The following is a 23,740-nucleotide window of genomic DNA, read 5'->3' on the forward strand; positions in this document are numbered from 1 at the left end:
AGTGGGAAAGGAATCTGAACTTGACCATTTAATTTAGATTCCTAAGACTGAAGAGGAAACACAAAAGATCACCAGTGCTTATCCTCCTAAGTCTGAGGACTAGAAGCTACATCAAGAAATTATGCTGTGGGGTTGAGACAAGCAGCAAATAAAGCATTTTCTGTTTAAGAGTAAGGACCTGAGGCTAAAAACCCCAGAACCCACAAAAAGCTGAGCACAGTCGTACGTATTTGTAATCTCAGTGCTCCTACACAAGATGGAGGGTAGTGGGATGGTGGAGACAGGAAAACTCCTAGAGGCTCTAGGCCAGCAGTGGCAACAACAGAGACCCTGTCTCAAGTAGAAAGTAAGGCCAGACCTTCATGCCTATGCGATGGCACATACATATACATATTCTACACACACACACACACACACACACACACACAATATATTATTTGTAAAGTATATTTCCTTTTTGCCTGTCAACGATACAAATTAACTGTCATAACAACAGCAGCATCCTCCACTCAGCACACAGTAACCAACTTTAAAAATAGACATCACGGAACTTCTTTCAACAGGAAGTCAAAGAAGTACTGCTTAACTCTTATCTACTAAAGTTGTTCTTTTAAGAGAGAGCCTGGAGTCATAGCACACATTTGTTATCCCTCAGCACTTGCTAAGATAGGGGGATCTCTACTTCAAAAGCAGTAAGACCAGCATGAGTTATATAGCAAAACCATATCCCAAACAAATACAGAGAAACACATGAATATAAACTACAAAAGGAATTCTCAATCAATATATTTAAAATATCAAGGTTTTTTTTCTCCCATTAAGTATATATAATACCAGCCAGGCATGGTGGCACATGCCTTTAATCTCAGCACTCGGAAACAGAGGCAGATGATCTCTGAATTTGAGGTCAGCATGGTCTATATTGTGAGTTCCAGGACAAGCAGGGCTACATAGAGAAACTCTGTCTTGAAAAACCAAAAGGAAAAATAAAAAATAAAAAACAAAGAAAATATATATTTATATGTAATACCATACTCATGGTCCATCCAATTTATAACACATTCCCACCCACACTACTTGGTAACAGTAAGAGGTTAAAGGAAACACCAATTCACCAAAGCAAGAAGGCAGAAGCCCATATGAGTCTTCAACGAACCCTCCATAATTTATACTTTATGAACTTATGAATAAGTCATGCGTGTGTGTATGCTAGGCAAGTCCTTCACAACTGAGCTAACCTCTCAGAATTATTTATTTTTATTTTATGTATATGAATGTTTTGCCTGTATGTATGTGCAGTATTCTCATGCAGTGCCTAAATAAGCCAAGAGGAGGAGCAGGATCCCTTGGAACTGGAGTTACAGATAAGTTGTCAGCCACTGAATTTAGGTCCTTCCAAGAGCAGCAAGGGTTCTTAACCACTGAGCCATCTCTTCAACTCTCAAATGAATCTTAATTCTACCTCTTCATTCCTTCCACACACAGCTCTGGCCAAGAGCCATCAGAAAGTACTCATGTTCTCGTTCCAATTCATCTTTCTAAACAATTCTCAACGTCCTTCCAAAATATTCTGTCCTTTTCAGGCCCCATTCTTTTTACAGTGGTAGACCATGAACAGTACGTGTATCTCTTCACAATCAACTTCTTTCCTTTTATTGCTAGAGATCTAACCTACCACCTTGTGCATGTAAATACTCTACCATTGAGCCACACTCCAGTCCACAGCCTTAACGTTGTAAGCTCATCTGTGTGATTCAAGATCTGGGGATCTCTACATGACACCTATTTTCCCTTCCAATGACTATAGTTATGGAAATCTTATCCATTCTTCAACATTCTCAAATCCTACCTCTTTGGGTAGGGGAAGAGAAAAGCCACGCACCTACATTTAATGTCTGTTCTAGGCTTCTGGACAAACTATGACATCTTGTTCAGACTTTTCACAGGCTCTGCTATGCCCTGTTCAGCAGCTACTATCTTCCTTCCATCATCTGCATGACAATTCCTTAGGGGCAGAGCAGAAAGAGTGTCAAATTCTTTATATACTTTAGTTAGGTCTTACTCATTTGTAAGTGATCTGTTAATTTTGAAGCATTTTTTTCTGAAAAGTTATAAAGATAGCAGTTTCCACAGACCTACCTCTCACCCACTTTCTGTTTCCTCTAGTACTCTACCATCTTAAATTAGGCTAGATGACACTAAACAGAACAGCCATCACTGCTTAGGGGAAAGGACCTGGTTCTATCCCCACAAGTGTCCAAAATAAACCAATCAACTCAAGAAATCAGCATGAGAAAAGTAATCAGTGTAACTGTGTAAGCCTAGATGTCCTGGAACTTGCTCTATAGACTACGCTGGCTTTGAACTCAGAGATCTGCCTCCTGAGTGCTAGGATTAAAGTGCGTGCCACCACTGCCCAGAACAATATTCTTAATGAAGCCCTAGATCTTGTTTCCAGGTCCTACTTTCCCACACCCAACCCTGGACACCATAGTCTACTTGTTCTTTTTACCTGCTATGGTAGTTTTTTGATCTTTAATTGTTTTTCATGATGACTGTTTTTCAAAATACTGGCTTGTTTGTTTGTTCTACAATGTCTTCAGCATATCTGACTTACATATTTATATTTTCACTGAAATTATGGATTCATGAAAAGAGCTATAATAGGTGCCCTTTATCACATGTTACAGTATCTCAGACATCACTTTGATCACTTAATTACAGTAATCACCACCAAGCTTCTTTACTATAACATTATTACCAGAAAAAGTTGCTTTTCATGGGTATTTTTTTTCCTAATTCCTTTGCACCAGACAAATGCACTTAAACTTTAAAACAGTATGACACATTTGAATTAAAGCATGGGTCAGATGAGGTAGTATACACCTGCAATCCCAATATTCAGGAAGTTGAGATGATCATGAATTCAAGACCAGTAGCCTGGGCTCTATAGCAAGATCCTATGTTGAAAATCAAGATTGTTTTGGAGGTTAGTGAACTTTGGTGGTTTTTTTTTTTTTTTGTATAGTTAGAAAACACAAAATAGCTCAAGAATCATGATAAGTGAGCCACTAATTGGCATTAGCCCATGTACTGTGATTGTCTTAGAGTCCAGAACTTGTCTGGAGCTGAGAGCCTAGCCCACAATATAGGTTACTACTTTTCTGTACCAGCTTCCAAAGACTATTTCTATAAACTAGCAGCAACACAGTTAAGCAATCTCCATAACTTTGTTCAAGGAAGCATCCTTTAAGGCTAACTAATGGCAAGCACTTAAAAATAAAATGAAAAATATACAAGCAAAACAAATTACACTGAACAGAAGACAGTTCTAGTAGAATCTAAGCAAATATGTAAAGTTAATTATTTAACTCCAGAGTACACAACACATTAAACATCAATTTCTATTTAAACACATGGACTTCTCTGAATCAACACATAATAACTACAGTTACCAAGTTTTGCTGTCCTCAAAGACTGGGAAACAATGTAAATTTTTTTTTACATCAGTCTAAATATGGTAGAATGAATCAAAGCCAAAGAATTTTCATGATCAAAGCCATCTCGTCATTTTAGAGTAATGGACCATACATATACTTTATAATTTAGTGTAACTCAGGAAGTTTTCTAGACTTCAAAGAATGGATGGCATTTTTAAAGTCAGTTTGGGAAAGGAGTCCAAGTGAAGCAAATGCTCCATTTCAGAAGACCAGAGAGAGCTGCACAGCATAACCACGGCAGTGACGGCAGTGTAAGAAAACTGAACGAGTAAGGGGTTTTACAAATGTAGTAGGGCATCATTAACAGTTTGGAACTGGGAAGTAAGATCTGCTTCAAGGCTGTAAATGACAGCCATATGCAAGATAAAGAGATCACAAAAGCAGAGAGGTAAGTTGGAAGAGTACTGACAAAGAGGTATGGCATCCTCAATCATAAAAGAAACAGGAGCTATAAAATAAGACACTGCAGAAATCAAGATATGAGCTAAAATTGAGCCTGTATGCAACTGAAAAGAGGGCACTCCTAACCACAATTAGAAATACTCCATGTTTCCATCAGGGCACACAGACACAGCCTCTTGGCATGCTAGATAAGTACTCTACCACTAAACTACCTCCCCAAGACAAAAGTTCATTTTTCTAAGATTCATTTTTAATTTAAGTGTATGTGTGTAAGAGTATAGGGCATGTGTGTTCAGGTACCCACAGAGACCAGAATAGGATTTCCCTTGGAGATGGAGTTAAAAGTGGTTGTGAACAGCCAGACAAGGGAGCTGAGGACAGAACTCAGGTCCTCTGTAAGGGCTGGAAGCATTAAAACCTAATACTTTTTTAAAAAATTTATTTATTTATTATGTATACAATAGTCAGTCTGCAGGCCAGAAGAGGGCACCAGACCTCATTACAGATGGTTGTAGCCACCATGTGGTTGCCGGGAATTGAACTCAGGACCTTTGGAAGAGCAGGCAATGCTCTTAACCACTGAGCCATCTCTCTAGCACCCTAATACGTTTTAAGGGCTTATTAGTTACCAGAAAATTATATTGGATTTTAATTGCCATATCATAGATTTAAAAAAAACAGCAAAAAGAAGTTCAAGGCAAGAGTCAATTTCAACAGCTTATGATCATTACCATCACATTACACTAACACAATTAAGGAAGGAATTGTAGGCCTATAGGAATTAGTGTGCAAACAGAGGAGACCCTGCATCCAAAGGTGCTGACTGTGAAAGATCTCAAAGATGTTAACATGTGATAATCCACATGCAAACTTGGAATCAGGAGCCAGGGAAAGAACCAATCTGTGGATGTGTTACTGCTAGGAATAATCTGGTCAGCCCATCTGTTAATTCTCTTGCACAAGACAAACTGAAATGGGGTTTCTCCCTCTCGAAGGAATGCCAGAGTAGGTGGGATTGGGATAAGAAATATAGAAAAGGATGGTATGAGGTTGGGGAGGATGGCTCAGTTGATAAAGTGCTTGATATGCAAGCATGAAGGCTTGAGTTTAGGACCTTGTAAAAAAGCCTCTAAGACCCTGAATAAGTCAATGATCATTAAATAAAGTTACTAAAACCCATTTACCATCCTTCATACACACTATACACACACGTGGTGTGTGTAAAAACAAACATCACTACTGACATTTTGTTTGCTTTGTTTCTGTTTTTGTTTGTTTGTTTGTTTTGAGACAGGGTTTCTCTGTATAGTTCCGGCTATCTTGGAACTCTGTAGACTAGGTTGGCCTCAAACGCAGAGATTCCCCTCTGCCTCTTAAGTGTTGGGTTTAAAGGCATTCACCACCAGGTCCACTGGAAGAGCAGTCAGAGTTCTTAATTGTTGAGCCATCTCTCCAGTCCCACAAGCTTATTTTTATCTTGTATAGTTTATTCACCAATAAAAAATAATTCATTTTATTACTTGAATAATCAGACAAAGTACATGAAATAAAAACATTATGTTCAGGGGCCTTTAATAGCACTAGCTACTCTTGCAGAGGACCTGGGTTCAATTCCCAGTATATACATGGTGGTTCATAACTGTCTGTAATTCCAGTTCCAGGAGATCCAATCCCTCCTCTGGCCTCTGCAGAGACTGTATGCACATGTTGCACTTATATACATGCAGAAAAGATACTCATATACATAAAAATATTTATATGGCATAAGGAAACCAATTCTTTGAAATGTAATAAAATACATTTTAAAAATGTTATTTTCATCTATAAATACAACTTTTCAAAGTTTCTAAATGATTTGAGGCACTGTGGAGGTAGCTTGGAAGCAGAGCAGTTGTCTATCATGTACGAGGCCTTAAGTTAGATTCCTAGCACTGCCTAAAACCCTAGCAAATCTATGCTGGGCAGTGGTGGCCTAGTTAAGTAGTAAAATATTTATGTGTGACTGTGCTTGTATGGAGGCCAGAGGTCAACCACGGATGTTGTTCCTTAGGAGCTGTTCACCTTGTGTTTGAGACAGGGTCTTTAACTGACCTTATGCTTGTCAATTTTGGCTAGGATGGTATCCTCAGTACTGTAATATAAACATATCCACCACACCTGGCTTTTTATGTGGGCGCTAAATCAAACTCTGATCCTCACTGCTTATATAGCAAGCACTCTACTGACTAGCCCTCTAGTATGTATGCATGCACACATGTGTATCACACATACACACACATTAACATTAAATATATAAACTAGGGTTTAGCAAGAATATTTTTTTATTTGCTTGTTTTTGTTTTGTTTTATTTTTTCAAGACAGGGTTTCTCTGTGTAGCTTTGGAGCCTGTCCAGGAACTAGCCCTGTAGACCAGGCTGGCCTCGAACTCACAGAGATCCATTTGCTTCTGCCTCCCGGTATGTGCCACCACTGCCTGGCTTATTTGTTTTTCATTTATCTCTGGATCAAGATGGCCTGGAACTCCCTATGTAGCCAAGGATGATCTTGAACTTCTGATCAGGTATGTACCTTTCCATACTTGTTTGCTTTTGTTTTCAACCAACAAATCAAACCTAGGACTTTATGTATGCTACACAAGCATTCCACCACTAAGTTATAACCCAGCCCTGCTGGACACTGTAGCTGTAATAACAGACTACAGCAGGAGAACTCTAATCATCTTCTGGTGCCAGCCATGTCTTCATCTCAGTCCATTACTAGCCTGGTACAGCCCACCATCATCCAGCTCTCTGATCTTATTTACACGGCCTCCACCTATTTCTAACCTGTCCCTTGTGCCACTGAGAAAAAGTACTGAAACTGTGTATGAAACAGGGCCTGCCAAGAAGCTCTATCTACAAACTCTTGAAGAAGTGACTAAAAATTAAATAGTTATTACCTGGCCTTATCTAGGCCAAAGGTTAATGACAAGAAAACTAAGGCCTTGTTAACCACACAGAAACCACAATGGAAGCTGTCTTTCCTAAGGCGCTGTTCAGTCACACTCACTGAACTTAAGAGTAGAAGAATGACATCATAATTATTTGTCAAACTAATAGAGAAAAATATCAATTTTTTTATCAATTAAAAATAACAATGATACAAGTTAAGGAACATAAAATCTAAATACTTAAATTTCAACCACCCAGATACATTTTGTTAGGATGTATCTGGATGATGTAAAAGGAATGGGGCAAAGTTTACAGAAAGAGGAATAAAAACACAACACCAATAAAGCTATTTTTTTAATTTCTTTTTTGTTTGTTTTGTTTTTCAAGACAGGGTTACTCTGTAGCATTGGAGTCTGTCCTGGAACTAGCTTTTTTTTTTTTTTTTTTTTTTTTGGTTCTTATTGAGCTCTACATTTTTCTCTGCTCCTCTCCCTTTCAACCCTCTCCCAAGGTCCCCATGCTCCCAATTTACTGAGGAGATCTTGTCTTTTTATTCTAGCTCTTGTAGTCCAGGCTGGCCTTTAACTCACAGAGACCTGCCCACCTCTGCCCCACGAGTGCTGGGTTGAAAGGCCACCTGACTCTTATTTAATTTCTTTAACAATTAAATACATTGGACTTCAACTTTCTGAAGAAATTTCAAATTTGGCACACAGCACATAGAAGTGAAAAGGTAGGAGGCAATGTTGTTAACTTCTCGACAATTATTAGGCACCCCTGGCACTCACTGGCTTTGTATACTTCCTAGATGGCAAGGGCATTTTGTGGCCAGTTTCTGAGCTGGTTCTTTAAGACTCTCTCATTTAAGTGTGGTTGTAGACCTCATAGGCATTATGGTTTTGGAGCAACTCTTAGCTGGCGTTATTAGAGCAGAGTGATTAGAGAAGTCTTTGCACATTCGGCCTGACATTCCCGGCTTGCTTCTCTACAACACTCTGGTTTTATAAAGTATCACTGGTGTTTGGGAAAGCAGAACATCATGTCTTCAAATCTGTCTTTGTACCTGCATTATCAAGCCTATATTCTAATTAACTGAACTATTATGTAACTGCACATTCCTGTGGTAAATCACTGTTGAATATGCCTATGCTCAACAGACATGCCTAAAAACAGTCTATTAAAGCATGTTTTAACTTCTCTCAGTTTGGCTAGTTTAGTATTTAATCAGATGCTTCAAAGATGTGGCCTTGCTGAAGGTGGCAGGTGTCTTTCTTCTCAGCACTCAGAGGACAGAGGCAGGCAGAACTCTGAGTTTGAAAGCAGTTTGGTCTGGTCTATATAGCAAGTTCCAGGCTACATAGAGAAACCCTGTCACCAAAAAAAAAAAAAAAAAAAAAAAGAGAGAGAGAGGAAAAAAGAAAAAAAGGAAAGGTGAATTAAATAAAGTAAACAATACCTGATATCCAAATAAACATACAGTGGTTCTGGCGTTAATTAGCTACAGACTTGGGTAACTGGCTTGGCTTCTCCATCTGAAAAGTCCTGTCTTCACATATAGGTAAAGTGAGGGTGGCGTGCTGTTCCAGACAAAGTGTGACACTGCTGCACAAAGGCTGGAGATCACAGTGCATGCTGGATTCATGCATTAAGCAAGCACAAGCTAAACATTCATTACATCTGAACTTGAAAATGTTCCAAATTAAGTTTTAATTTAATTTCTGCTTTCATAGTAACTGTAGGGACTTGACTTATCCTCCACTCAATAAAGAACTTAGGAATTGAACAAAATATATAGAACAGTAATTTTAGACACGGGAAAGCAGAGTAAGAGACTGCTGAAGAGAGACAAGTGAAGGAAGTCTATGCTCTAATAGCTCATAGAGCTCCAGATCTGAGCACTGGAAGGTGAGCCTCGGCAACCTCAGACTCTGTAGGCACAGGGGAAAAGACAGAGAGTCTAAGGGAGCAAAGAAAATGAATGTTATTCATAAGGCAGAATATCAGAGAGGCCAGAGCTCTATACAGGTCAAATGCATTATCCATTGCAGCACAGAGCCAGGTAAGAGAGCTACAGAGGAGATTAAACACACTGATAGACACAGAAAAGTCCAGAGGCTGAAGAAGGATCACACTTGAAAAGCTATCTTGTTAATTCAGTAGGCATAGCGGAACTGTCCTAAATTAAAGGGCTGTTTTGGTCCTGCCTAAAAAAGGTTAAATGAATCGAAGTACTCAAGTAACAGCACTATGAAGAACGTAAGCATATACAAATACCTATTCTCCCACAAGGCAAAATTAATAACCTGGAATCCAATCAAAAGTTATCAGACATACACCTTTAAGCCCAGCACTTGGAAGGCAGAGGCAGGTTGATTTCCATTGAGTTTGAGGCCAGTCTGGTCTACACAGGGAGCTCCAGGGCAGCTAGGGCTGTTACACAGAGAAACCGTGTCTTGAAAGTCACTGCCAAAAAAAGTTACCAAGCATACAAAGAAGCAGGAAAATGTGACTCTTATTCAGGATAAAAATAAATGGATATATTTAAATTCCACAAGTGACACAGAAGACAGAATTAACAGATGAAGATATATCAAAATAGTCACTCTAACTATATTCCTTTTATAACAGGGCAAGACCCAGTGTAGTGGGCACGCCTTTAATCCTAGCATTCCCGAGGCAGAGGCAAGTAGATTCTTGTGAGTTCCAGGACAGCTTGGTCTACATAGCAAGTTCCAGGACAGTCAAGGCTATGTAGAAAGAACCTGTCTCAAAAGTTAAATAAAAAAGCCGGATTCTGGTGGTGTACACCTTTAGTCCCAGCACTTGGGAGGCAGATCTCTTGAGTTAGCTGGCCTGGTCTAGAGAGTGAGTTTCAGGACAACCAGGGCTACTCAGAGAAACCCTGTCTCAAAACAAAAATCAAAGACAAAAAAAAACAAACAAACAAACAAAAAAAAACAAACAAACAAAAAAAAATGGGGCTGAAGAGATGGTTCAGTCGTTAAAGGCACCGTCTGCTCTTCCAGAAGATCCAGGTTCAGTTCCCGGCACCCACATAGCAGTTCACAACTGTCTACCTCCAGTTCAAGGGATCTGACCTCACACAGACATGCGTGCAGGCAAAACAGCAATGCAAATAAAATAAAGATTTAAATCCAGGGCCTGGAGGGATGGTTCAGCAGGTAAAGACACTTGCTGCGAAAGCCTGGCAACCTGGATTTAATCTCATGTAAAGGTAGAAGGAAAAAAACGACACCACAAAGTTGTCCTCAAATCTCTCACAAGTGTCAAAGTAAGCCCTTCATTCTGTACACATGCAGTAATAATAAATAAAAACCTAAAAAATTCTAAATTCAACTTCAAGAGTTGAAATTTTTTATTATTTTTCATGAGAAGATATTGAAATTTACTATTCACTTTAATGTGTACTTTGCCTCCATGTCCTTACATGAACCACGAATATACCTGATACCCACCGAGGTCAGAAGGTGCCAGATCCTGAGACTGGAGTTACAGACATTTGTAAGCTTCTATATGGGTGCTGGGAATTGAACCTGGAACCTGGTCGTCTGGAAAAGCAGCCAGTACTCTTAACCACTGAACCTTTTTATTCATTTATTATTTTACGTGTACGGATGTCTTGACTGCATGTATGTCTGTGCACCATATGCACAACCTCGTGCCCTCAGAGGCCAGAAGAATACATAAGGTTCCCCGGAATTAGAATTAACAGAGAGTTGTGAGCCACCATGTGTGGGAACCAAATCCAGATCCTCTCTAAGAGCAGCCAGTGCTCTTAAATCACTAAGCCTTCTCTCCAGCCCAGAAATTAAAATTTCAAAGGGCAGGATTAACAGTCAATGCTTTAGAGCAATAGTTCTCAACTTTCCTAACACTGAAACCTTTTAATACAGTTTCTCATGTTGTGGTGACCCCAAACGTAAAATTATTCTGTTGCTACATCATAACAGTAATTTTGCTGTCATGAATCATAATGTAAATATCTGAAATGCGACCCTTGTGAAAGGGTCGAAACCCACAGGCTGAGAACTGCCTCTTTAGAAGAAAAGCAACAATGAAATGAAGAGAGAACAGAATTTATCCAAAATAAAATACTGGAGAGAGGATAAACATAGTATCAGTGGCACTGGAACATAGAACAGGCAAATATTCATGCAAGCAGTTTCCTGAATGAGAAATGAGAGGCAGAAAAACTTGGAGAAAATAGTGAGATAACAGCTTTCCCAAATGTGGTAAGACCTGAAATCTCAACAGCACTACCCAACTACCACAGAATATCAACATTATTAAAAATCTATACTCATGGGCTAAGGAGATAGATCAGCGGGCAATAGTACACCAAGCCTACCCAACTGAGTTTGATCCCTCCGACCCCCATGCTGGAAGGACAAAACTGGCTCCTTCAAGCTTCCCCTCTCACCTATATGTGTGCCATGACATGCATGTGCATACATACAATAAATAAATTTAACTTTTAGAAGTATATGAATATAATACTTCAAGAACCTTTCAGAAATCTGAAATATTAAAATTATCTCCATAATAATGTTAAACATCACATGACTCACCTTTTCTACTGTAGTGATATCTGCATTCATGGTACCCAGAAAACAGTGACTAAGACTGCTAGTTCCAGAGACTGAATCAAGACAAAAGCATCAAACTATACATGCAGTCAGCAGCTGTGTTCTTTACCATGACTTACAATTAAACCAAATATTGCTTGCTTGTACTAAGAATTCCCTAAATAGCAAGATGGCTCAGTGGTTAAAAGCACTTGTCTCAAACTTTAACAACTTGAGTTCAACCCTAGAGCTCACATAAAGGTACATGAGCCACAGCATATGTACCCAAATGTACACATTAAAAACACAACACACAGACACATATACACACATAATTTTTAAAATTTCCTTAGTGAAACAGAAGTCCTTAATAATTACTATTATTAATCTACAATGAAGAACTTTAAAAAGAAATCTATGTAACAAAGTAAGAACAGAAAGTACTTTTGTTGCAACATGGTTGACATTAGGAAAAGAACTTATGCAATGGAAACATTAATGCAAGATTTTTTCATAAGCACTTTTTCCTTAAAACGATTTAAGCCACTTCTAGTGTACAATACAGAAACATAGTACATCAATAATCTTATATAACCATCACCACTACCCATTTCCAGATTTATTTTTTCCCTTTCTCCCTCTTTTATAGTACCTATTTGATAACTTTATACATGTATATATTATTTGACCTCTTTATCTTTTTTATTTTTTAGAGACAGAACATTATGTAATTATGTATCCCAGGCTGGCCTAAAACTTGCTATCTAGCAGAGAATGACCTTCAATTTCTCTGGTCCTCTTGCCTCTACCTCCTGAGTGTTGAGACTACAGGTGGGTACTACCATGCTGGTAATAATTTGTTTGTAACCAGCCTCGCGTTACACACTGCTTTGAACTTGCAATAATACTCCTGCTTCAGTACATTAAGTGCTAGAATTTCAGGAGTGTGCCTCCATGCCCTACCCCCAATCCCAGAACTTTTCCTCTATCCTAGCTCTTTAACCAATAAGCAGTATCTACTTTCCCTCCTTTCAGTTCCCAATAACTCTATCATGAAATTTGAAATAAAATTTATGCCCTGACAATGCTGAGGTATGCATGGGCAGCTCGTATATGGTGGTTTCATGGTCTAAGTTGATGAGGACGACTGACCAGGTCTCTTCCTCAAGAGGGCACCAGATCTCATTACAGGTGGTTATTAGCCACCATGTGGTTGCTGGGAATTAAAATCAGGACTTTTGGAAGGGCAGGAAGAGCTCTTAACTGCTTATACCTGTTTCTATAAATTTGTATATTCTAAATATCTCTTAAGAAAAATCATAAAATATCCTTTTGCATCTGCTTATTTCCGTCAGCAAAATGTCTTCATGGTTAACCTGTGTGTAGCTTGTATATGAATTCCACCCCTTTCTATGGGTTAATATTTAAACTTTCTGAGCCAGTGAGATGGCTTGGACAGAGGCACCTGTGCAGAAGACCTGAGTTTGATCTCAGATCTCTGGATCCCATAAGGTGACAGGAAAGAACCAACTTCTGAGTTGTGTGTGTATGTATGCGCACACATAGAGTAAAACATTTAAATTTTCTTACGGTTCTATACAATGTTAAGCATATCCCCCTCCCCATTCCTCACTTCCCTCCTTTTTTTAGCCCTCCCACTACCTATTCTCCACCCTCTAGATAGTCTCACTTCTTTAATTTAATGTCTATGTACATGACTATGTGACTACAGAAAATTTAGTAACTACAAATAAGAGAAAACAATGATATCTGGCTTTCTAAGATTAGCTTAACTCACTTATTAAGATTGTCTCTAGTTGTATCCATTTTTCTGGAAATGACATAGCTTCATTCTTTATAGCTGAAAAAGTTTCACCATGCAAATGGCACATTTTCTGTACTTCCTGTTGCTGGACACCTAGGCTGATTCTGTAACTTTGCTACTGTGACGATGCTGCAGTGAACACTGCGCTCAAGAATCTTTGTGACATGACAAACCTCACAAGTCTTTGGTCAACACCAGGGAACAGTGTAACTGTACAACAGCATTTCATTTGTTCATTTATCTGTTAATAAATGTTGGACTGTGTCCCACCTTTGCTACAATGAACATAAATGTGCAAATACCTGACCAAGTTCCTGCTTTAAGTTCTTACAAATATACGTCTCAACTTGTGCAAGAAATGCCAAACTTTTCTATATGGTTACACAGTTTCTCATACCCATTAGTAAAGCATGATTCCATTCTCTACATCCTCACCAATATTTATTACTTTCCTTTTCTGATGATACATATCCTAATGGGTGTGAAGTGGAACTTCACTGTAGTTTTGATTTACATTTCCCTAATGGTTGATCATAACAAACATCTATCTTTTCAAGAGCTTACTGGCCACGTGTATATTATCTTTGAAAATAGGTTCATATAAATACTTTAATAGTGTGTGTGTGTGTGTGTGTGTGTGTGTGTGTGAGAGAGAGAGAGAGAGAGAGAGAGATATGAAGAAGAAGAAGAAGAAGAAGAAGAAGAAGAAGAAGAAGAAGAAGAAGAAGAAGAAGAGAAGAAGAGGAGGAGGAGGAGGAGGAGGAGGAGGAAGAGGAAGAAGAGGAAGAAGAGGAGGAGGAAGAGGAAGAAGAGGAAGAAAGAAGCAAGCCAGCCAGCCAGCCTAGTTAGGTGGGGGCTGGGGAGAGAGAAAGCCTAGCTAGGTGGGGTGGGGTGGAGGGGGGGAAGGGAAGGAGGGAGGAAGGGAGGGAGGAAGAGAGGGAGGGAGGGAGGGAGGGAGGGAGGGAGGGAGGGAGAGAGAGAGAGAGAGAGAGAGAGAGAGAGAGAGAGACAGAGGGGCAGAGAGGCAGAGAGGCAGAGAGGCAGAGAGAGAGAAGGCCTAGCTAGGTAGGGCTGGAGTCCCACATGCAGCCCTGGCCTGCGTTGGTGGCTAAAAACCTCAGGCAAATGGCTTTTTCATGAATTCATACTCCAAATGTTGGACACCACAAATGTAGCATGAATAATAAAAACCCAGCGACAGAAACTGGGGTTCAATCTGAAGATCAGAAAAACAAAGCGGTGCTTTTAACCACCAAGTAACCTCTCCAGCCCCAGATTCCCAGGGCTTTAAAGACCCTCCTGAACCCATTTTTCCCCTCCCCTCCTAATCCCAAATCCTAATTAGACTACCAGCTGCTTATTTAACCTCTCTTTAAATGGCTCATAAAATTTCAAATTTGGTTGGGTGTGATAGTAATGTCTTTAATCCCAGCTCTTGGGAGGCATAGGGAAGTGGATCTCTGAGAATTCCAGGCCAGCCAGTGCTACACAGCGAGACCCTATCTCAAAAACAAACAAACTTCAAACTTACACATCCCAAATGAAACTCTTGCTTCTTCTCATATTTATATCCTAAATTCTCTGCTATAAATGTGACAGCATTAGCAGAGTTACTGACGCTAGAACCATTTTCAAATCTCTGTCATCTTTTTCTATACTCTACTTGTCTAATTGGTCAACAAGCTTTACTAATCCTAGCTCTAATCCACTTCTTACCTATTTTTCTTTCAACTTCCTCCTCCCTTGTCTACTTCCATTATTGCCACTGCCACAAACCCTTATCTCTTTTACAGACAGCAACTGATACCATCATTGTAAAATACCAACCAGGTCACGTGTGTCTTGTTCCTGGTTAAAACCTTTCAGTGGCTTCCCACTGTGCTACCAACTTGTCTAATTTAGAACCCTATCCAATCCACCAGTCCTGGTAGGCTACCTTTAAAACACAGCTTTGACCCACTTCTTTGCATAGAACTCTCTTCCACTAAAAGCTGGGCTTCATCATCTCTCTCTAAAGGTGAAAAGATACAGGCACATGTTCCTACCCCCTTTCCAAAATACAAGAAAAACATTCCCCATGTAATCAGAAATTGTCTCCAAGGTCAAACTCAAACACAGAGACAGCTGTAGTTCATTATCTATCAACAGCATTTAGCATGTGTTCTGAAGGGCGCTACAGGTGCACAAACACTGTCCAGTTTGTGAAATACCAGTTCCCCTGGGGGAAAACATCAAGAGTGGAGTAAGAAATATTCTTTTGAGTCAGGTGTGGGTGGCGCACTCCTTTAACCCCAACACTTGGGAGGAAGAAACAGGCAGAATTCTGTGAGTTCCAGGCCAGCTACAGTCTACATAATGAAACCAGAGAGAGAGAGAGAGAGAGAGAGAGAGAGAGAGAGAGAGAGAGAGAGAGAGAGACAGAGACAGAGACAGAGACACAGAGAGAGAGACACAGAGAGAGAGACAGAGAGAAAGAGAAAACGAGGGGCAAGCGTAAGATCAACAAGCTTTTTGAGGGAAGGGTGTCTATACTGTCCCCAGCTCGATCTTGTTCCTGGAGCAGGAGTGCCACAAAGCACTCAATACTACTAAGTATTTAGCAGATGAGTGTTTAGTTAGGTCTAAATTTTTCCAAATTATATAAGATAAGCAAAATCTGAATAACTTAAGTGTAACTAAAAAGGTAGGATAATTTAAAAGTATAATCTACAGTGAATGTGAGCTAGTTTTAGAAATTCCATTACACTCTATAACCAGCCCCTTTCAACTTTCTTTCAGGCATAATCAATTATTCTATACTTCACTAAAGTCAAACCATGCGGGTGCTGCTGACACAGCACACTGAGAAAGCACTTCTCTGACAAGAGCCCAGCACTGGAAAAGCAAACGGCACAACTCAGAGTCAGGCCTCTTGCTCTAGCAGCAGCTGCTTAGAAAGAGAACTTAGGTTTTCTGCAATGTGGATCAGATGTACGCTGAGGGAGTGGAAGTCACACAAGGAGAGTTGATGGCTAAAAGATGGGACCATGGCAACATTCAATCCTCCAGTCAGTTTCAAGATTCTACAAGGAGACAAATTCTACCTTGGTGTAAGCTATTCAAACTAGTTTTTGATCAAAAAATTTTAACAGCATTTCACTTAACTAGAATTCTCCTTTTCCTCAAAGAAAATCAAGGAAAGATGGCATATAAATCTGTAAAACCCTTAGGAGTTATAACAACACAAAACTAAACAAACAAACAAAAAACCTTGACAAACCAGAAGCAGAGGAAAACTTCCCCAACCCAATAAAAAGCAACTCTGAGAATCCAGTGTCATTACAAAGTTGCCTCAGAACAGCAGGAACAAAGATGTCTACTCTTGCCACTTCTACTCAACACAGGCTTCAGCTGGCACAAATCCTGCCAGCAGAAAGAAAAAAAGTAAAACTATTTGCTTGCATACGGCATGATCTCTTTTTCTAAAGCCCCAAAAACCCACTGAACAACTGATAGCTCTCCAAAGTTGCAAAGCACAAGAAACACGTATAAACATCAATTTCACTTATACGAATGAGCAACAAACACTCTAAAACTGGAGTTATCCATGAACTGAACCACATATTATATATATATATATATATATATATATATATATATATATGATGTGAACTATGAAACTATGGAAACTACAAAACATCAATGGAGAAAAGAAAGAAATGTAAGCAAAGGAAAAGAAGGCTCATGTTGACAAATTCCAAGAATTTAAAAAGGTACAGTACCCACAAATTGAGCTACACATTAAACACATCTATCAGATGTCTATATATTCTTTTCGTTAAGAAACCAACAGCCTCACCCTAGATTATCATGAAGTCCATGTTCCTTGATTGAACAGTCTTCCTTTTCTCTCCCTATCTATTCTATTAATGGGGATTTACATTTCAAATGAATGGTTTAAAATTTTTTAACTATATGTATATGCATATGTTTACACATGTGAGTGCAGTGTCCAGAGTCCAGAAAGGGTGTCAGATACCCTAAATCTGGAGTTAGAGGAAATTGTGAATGACCCAACATGGGTGCTGGGAACCTAACTCTGGTCCTCAGAAAGAGGAATATGGGCTGTAATGTGGATGTGACGCTGAGTAATCTTTCCGGCCACAACTCACATTTGAGGATTTCAAACTTCTACAAAAGCACAATAATATAAGCTACTGTGGCACCAGCATCAGGACAGGTAATGCGGGTTAATAACAGAATTCAAAGTCTACACATAAACCCTTACATTATGGTTAATTTTCTTTTGACAAGAACAAATAAAGGACAGGTTGGTTTTTTTTTGTTGTTTTGTTTAAAAAAAAAAACAAATGGTATTTTGACAGGGGAATATGTATATGCCAAGGAATGAATCTGGACCTTTACTTTCTGGACCTTTACTTCAAAGTGGAAAACCTACAATAAATAAATGAACTCATAAACAAACAAAGAACTAAACACAAGAATTAAAACACAAAGAAAAACAAACAAACAAAAAAAACATTATTCTCCCCCCCCCCCCATAGCCATTATCTTTATGACCTTGAATTAGGTGACCAGGAGGGAAGGGAGTTTGGAAACAAGAGTCTCAATCTGTAGCCCAGGCTGTCCAAGAATTCACCAAGCAGTCCAGTTTGGCCTTGAATTTACAGCTTCCAGAATGCTGGGGATAACTGGCATGCATTACTACACTTGGTTGGCTTACACCACGGTTCTTAAAAGCACGAAGTAGTATTTATTATACTTCATCAAAGCTTAAATCTTTTGTTTCAAAGGATATTAAAGTGAAAAAACAAAGAATGGGAGTAAGATTTTACAAATCATTTTTTGAGCATATATGATATCATACTAGTTTAGTAGACAGATTCTACACAAAAAATATTTACAATTCAATAGTAAAAGAACACAATTTAAAATGAGCAAAAGGAGTAAGAACCATGAAGTCTCTAGTACTGCAAAAAGTAAAAACAAAAAGGTAAAATCAGGCATGTGGTAGCTCACACCTTTAATACATTACTCAGGTCAGCCTGGTCTACACAGGAGACCCTGTCTCAAAACAAACAAGCAAACAACAAAAGGAAGTAATTTAGTCATTGCGAATGCATATGAAAGTCCTTATTTAGCCAGGTCAAATTACATGCTTCATGTGGTTCTGTGTATTAATGATACACAACCTGCTATAATAATCTATGTTTACTACATAATAAAAAAAAACCCTGATTAAGATAATAAAAACTGGGGCTGAGGATGTAGCTCCTTGGTAGAGTGTTTGCCCAGCACCACATAAACTTGGCTTAGTAGTGCATGCCTGTGATTCCAGAACTTAGGAGATGGAGACAGGATCAGAGTGTTATGGAATAATCCTTCTGTACACTGTGTAAATATATGTTGCTATGATTGGTTTAATAAACAAGTTGACTGGTCAATAGCTGAACAGGATAAAGTTAGGTGGGAAAGCCAAACTGAAAATGATAGGATGAGGAAGGGTAGAGTCAGAGGAGTCACCAGTCAGACTCAGAACAACCTGGACACACAAAATGGGTTAGAGGTAAAAGTCACAAGCCTCGGGGCAGCACAGAGATTAAAAGAAATGAGTTAAATTGTAAAAGCTAGTTAGAAGTAAGTCTGAGCTATTAGCCGAGCATTTATAATTAATATAAGCCTCAGTGTGTTTATTTGGGAAAAGGCAGTCAAGACAGGAAAACTCTGCCTACATCAGAGAATTTCAAGGCCATTCTCCAACATGTGGTGAGTTCAAGACCTGCCTGGGACATATAAGACTCTTTTCCAAAATGTAAAACAAAAACAGAACTTCCAACTACTCAGGATGAAAGCATTATTTTTCTGGATGAGAAGACCGAAATCACACAGCTTTAAAAAAAAAAAATGGCTAAGAAAAGATTAAAACCTGCAAGTTGGCTTCAGAGTTTATCTTCTTAGCCAGGGTACTATAATGGTTCTCAGTGATAAACCTTCAGTCATTAAAAGAAAGAAGCACACTAAACACTGTTCAGAATGCTCTAAGAAGATAGGAAATACAGTTTCTATTTAACTACAAAAATGTTCTTAGGGCTACTAAAACTGCTCAGTGGGGAAAAGATGCTTGTCTGGGAACGTCATGGCTTGCTGTTTTGCCTGATGACCTGAGTTCAATCCCTGGAACCCACGTGGTGGAAGGAAATAGCCTTCAGCAAAATGTTCTCCAATCTACACACATACAAGCCTGCACTGACTGTCTGTCTCCACCATGTGTGCTTACATGTGCACCTGCACACACAAATAAAAATAAATTTTCAAAATTTCTAAATGTACTTAAGTGGGTACCATGGCATGCTTCTATTTTCTGTTTCTTGGGAAGGGGAAGCAGAAGAACCACTTGAGCCCCAGAATTTAGAGCAGCCTGAACAATATACCAAGAAAGAGCCCACCTCAGAGGTAATACCAACACCCAAATATATATATATGAAAAAAACCTTTTAATGCTTTTTTAAAAAAGAAACTGTTCTAGGGGGCTGGAGAGATGGCTCAGCAGTTAAAAGCATTGGCTACTCTTCCAGGGGTCCTGAGTTCAATTCCCAGCAACCATATAGTGGCTCACAACCATCCGTAATGAGATCTGGTACTCTCTTCTTGCCTGTTGGCAAACATACAGGCAGAACACTATATACATAATAAATAAAATATTTTTTAATGAAAAAGAAAAACTATTCTAGACAACTGATAAGAGACAGTCAAAACCAATCCTTACGATCTGACTCCGATCTGGACTTCCACTCATCTAACTCCAGTAATTCTAGCCAAACTAGACTTCCCACGTCCCTTAAACACACAGTCTGCAGGTTTCTGCTCCTGTGTTAAAGGATGACTTCTCTATCTAGAAGAGTGGATCTTAACCTTCTAATGCTGTGACCCTTTAATACAGTGGTGACCTCCAACCATAAAACTATCTCACTGCTACTCCATAATTGCAATTTTGCTACTGTCATGAGTCATAAAGTAAATATCTGATATGTAAGATATTTGATATGTGACCCCTGTGAGGGGGTCATTTAACCCGCAGTCATAACTCACAGGTTGAGAATCACTGGTCTAGACTATTCTACTCATCCTTAAAAATCTAGTTCGGATCAACATTTCCTGTGTTACCTCTGATGCCATCCAATAAGCAAAACTGCATCCTCATAGCAATCTGTACATATCTCTATTAAATCCTTAACACATTACATCATATTTCACTATCTCTTTCACCTCCTAAAATTAGACAGAACCTAGTTTACAATAGCTGACAAATACATTTTTAAGTTTTGCTCAATGACAAGTTGATTTTTAAAGCACATTGCAATACTTTAATCCCTAGTACTTGAAAAACAAACAAAAAACAACATAAAAACCTGGTGTGTGCTATGAGAGTGCTCTACCACTTAGTCTCATTTGTATATGTGCACATTATATCCATGTGTGCTCAGGCCTGTTCACTTCTGCTTGTGTGTGTGTGCGAATGTGCACGTGAACATGTGTATAAACAGGGCCTATCACTGAACTTGGAGCTCACAAACTTTAAACTGGACTGGCTGTGAGATCCTGGGTTCTCTTTACATCCACCACCTTCCAGCACCTTCAGTGAGTCTTTTACTCACTGAGCAATCTCCCAGGCGCTTAAGATTTCATTTTAACAATTCTATAAAAATCTAAACATTTAGTAGAATAAAACACATCTGTATGTAAGCAAAAAGTATGGCAGGTTTCTACAGACTGAATTAGTCACTAGAAACCTTTCCAAAACCAAACGACTAATATTATATCTGAAAAATTTGCTACAGTAAAGGCAAAAATGATAAAGCAAAAATTTTTAACTAAGATGGAATTGCCAAAATCTAAACCAAAAGAATAGGAAACTACAAGGACACCATTCACAGGTTACTAAGGGAATCATGCACAATAACTTGGTGAAAAATTACTATTCCTAATTCAAGACACTCCTCAAGAGGAAGTGACTATATCTAGAACTTAAGACTGAACCAGGAGAACAGCAGTGGAATGCTCTTTTAAAGCATACATTTCCAAAACCAGCTCAGGATACATATAGGCCAGCCTGCGCTACAATACAAGTCTATTTAAAATAGAAAAAATTACCCTAGCAAAAGCATGGTAGCAGACACCTGCAATTCCAGTAACTCAGGGGACTGAGACAAAAGGATCATAGTGAGTTCTAGGCCAGCCTAGGCTATAAGGGAGAGTTTCAGGCTAGCCTCAGAAACACAGTAAAACCCTGTCTCAAAATAACCAGAGCAGGTAGAAGAGAAAACCACTTTCTATTAAAAAAAAAAAAAAAAAAAAAAAAAAAAAAAAAAAAAAAACAACAACAACAACAACAACAACAAAAAACTCCTAGTGGAGAGCTGGAAAATAGCTCAGCTGAACAGTACTTGCCTAGTACTCACAAGGCCTGGGTTCAACCCTCAGCATTTAGGGCAGAAAAGAACGACTGAAATTTGTATTATCTGCTCCAGATAAGTTAAATTTTGTTTCTAACTGACAGAATCTAGTTTCTTCCAGTAGGTATTTATAACAACCAAGATAGCCTATGAGTAGCCTAAACTGCATTTGGTGCTAGGGTACCTGTCTAGCCTGCATGAGGCCTGGGTTCCAACTCCACCAGCAGGGGAAGGCAGGTAGTGTGCACTTGCCTCTATTTATTCTAGTTAAAAATTATTCTTACACATAAAATTCTGTTCAATTTGTTGTATTTAAAAAAAAAAAAAAAACAGGTTGAAGGAATGGTTCAGCAGGTAAAGGCACTTGTTAACAAATGATCTGAGTTCAACACCCAAAACCCACATGGTGGAGGGAGAGAAAGAACCATTACCTACACACTGTACACATACACACACGCATGTCTGTGTAAAAAATATTTTTAAAAATTAAAAAGTGAAGCCTGGCGGCGGTGGCACACGCCTTTAATCCCAGCACTCGGGAGGCAGAGGCAGGCGGATCTCTGAGTTCGAGGCCAGCCTGGTCTACAAGAGCTAGTTCCAGGACAGGCTCTAGAAACTACAGGGAAACCCTGTCTCAAAAAACCAAAAAAAAAAAAAAAAAAAAAAATTAAAAAGTGCTGGGCATGGAGGCACACACTTTTAATCCAGCACTAGGGAGGCAGAGGCAGGCGGATCTCCAAGTTTTAAGGCCATCGTGGTCCACAGAGTGAATTCCAGGACAGCCAGCGATACACAGAGAAAGCCTGTCTTAAAAAATTAAAATTAAAAAATAAAATAAAAAACAAAAGGCAATCTCAAGCACTATCTTCTTTGCTCTTATCTGACTTGAGATTTATCAGTCTGCTGCAGCTTCTGCTAAAATCTCATCTTTTCTCCTTAACCTCAGCTTAACCTCAACCTTCTTTCAACTCTCATCTACACACAAACGCCTGAGACCCAAAGGCTCTACTTCCTGCAACCTTTTTCATGAGTATAGATCACTCTTTCTTTCATAGATAAATCTATCTGACCCAACAATGGCCAAATGCCTACCAAGACCCTGCCTATCAAATGTGAGCTTTCTAATCACATTAAAATAAAATTCAAAGCAACTCAACTATTTCTAACATTACCATCTGACAGTCACAGACCTGAATTAATATGTGTAGTATTTCCTCATTACCTAGGCTGAGAATTCTCCTCATACATTCTTTCTTTTCCCTCCTTGAAGAGGCTTATTGTCTGCTTAGTTTTCTTCATCAAATTTTCCATAAACACCCTAAAATATTCATTTTCTCCGAGTGTCTCCATCTTCCCCTCGTATCTTGACAAGACAGTGCGGAGATGCTGGTAGGTGTCAGGTAGCAGGTCTAAGATATATGGTGGGCTGTTCTTGAGCGCCAGCTTTGGATTTTGACACAACCGCACCACCTGCAACAAAGGGAAAAAAAGGGCTATTACTCAGAGGACCTTAAGGACAGCTTTCCTTGTTAGGTTTTGAGCTGTGAAATATGTGCTATTTGCATAAATATGAAAGATACATGAGGATAATAATAAATTATCCATAACCCAATGCCATAGGCACTCATTCTGTACTAGTGGCCCTCCTACACAGAGGGGCAGTTTTGTGAATTACTTAAGTTACAGGTATGTGTGTGTATGTGTTGGGGCATATGTATATGAGTACAGGCACCCACAGAATCCAGAAGAGTCAGATCCCCTGGAACTAGAGTAACAGGCAGTTGTGAGTCATCTTGTTGGAATCAAACTTAGGTCTTCTTCAAGAGCAGTATGTGGTCTTAACCTCGAGCCATCTCTCTAGCCCCAAGTCATCTTTTCAAAGACCGGGAGATGACTTGGGGGGCATAGCTCAGTGGCAGAGCACCTGCCTACCATACACATATACTGTGGGCTCAACCCCAAAGCCTGGAGCAAATAGAAGACTCTGAAAGACTGAGAGTCAACCTGGGATGGTGGTGGAATCTCCCACAAATGCCTGAAAAT

General features: G+C 39.1%; 1 protein-coding gene across 2 annotated transcripts in view; it reads right to left on the minus strand.

The window, feature by feature from the left end:
* Cbl (Cbl proto-oncogene) overlaps nucleotides 1-23,740 on the minus strand; it is an 85,307-nt gene that overhangs the window by 35,490 nt on the left and 26,077 nt on the right. Inside the window, exon 2 of one of the 2 annotated variants that reach the window (XM_038322588.1) lies at nucleotides 22,920-23,167. In XM_038322588.1, the coding sequence (XP_038178516.1) occupies nucleotides 22,920-23,167 (248 nt within the window). Of the gene's footprint in view, nucleotides 1-22,887; nucleotides 23,168-23,740 lie in introns of those variants that run through there. The other variant, XM_038322590.1, reaches the window with a different exon arrangement.

This window comes from Arvicola amphibius, chromosome 3 (assembly GCF_903992535.2).
Source record: "Arvicola amphibius chromosome 3, mArvAmp1.2, whole genome shotgun sequence".
NCBI classification, from domain to species: domain Eukaryota; kingdom Metazoa; phylum Chordata; class Mammalia; order Rodentia; family Cricetidae; genus Arvicola; species Arvicola amphibius.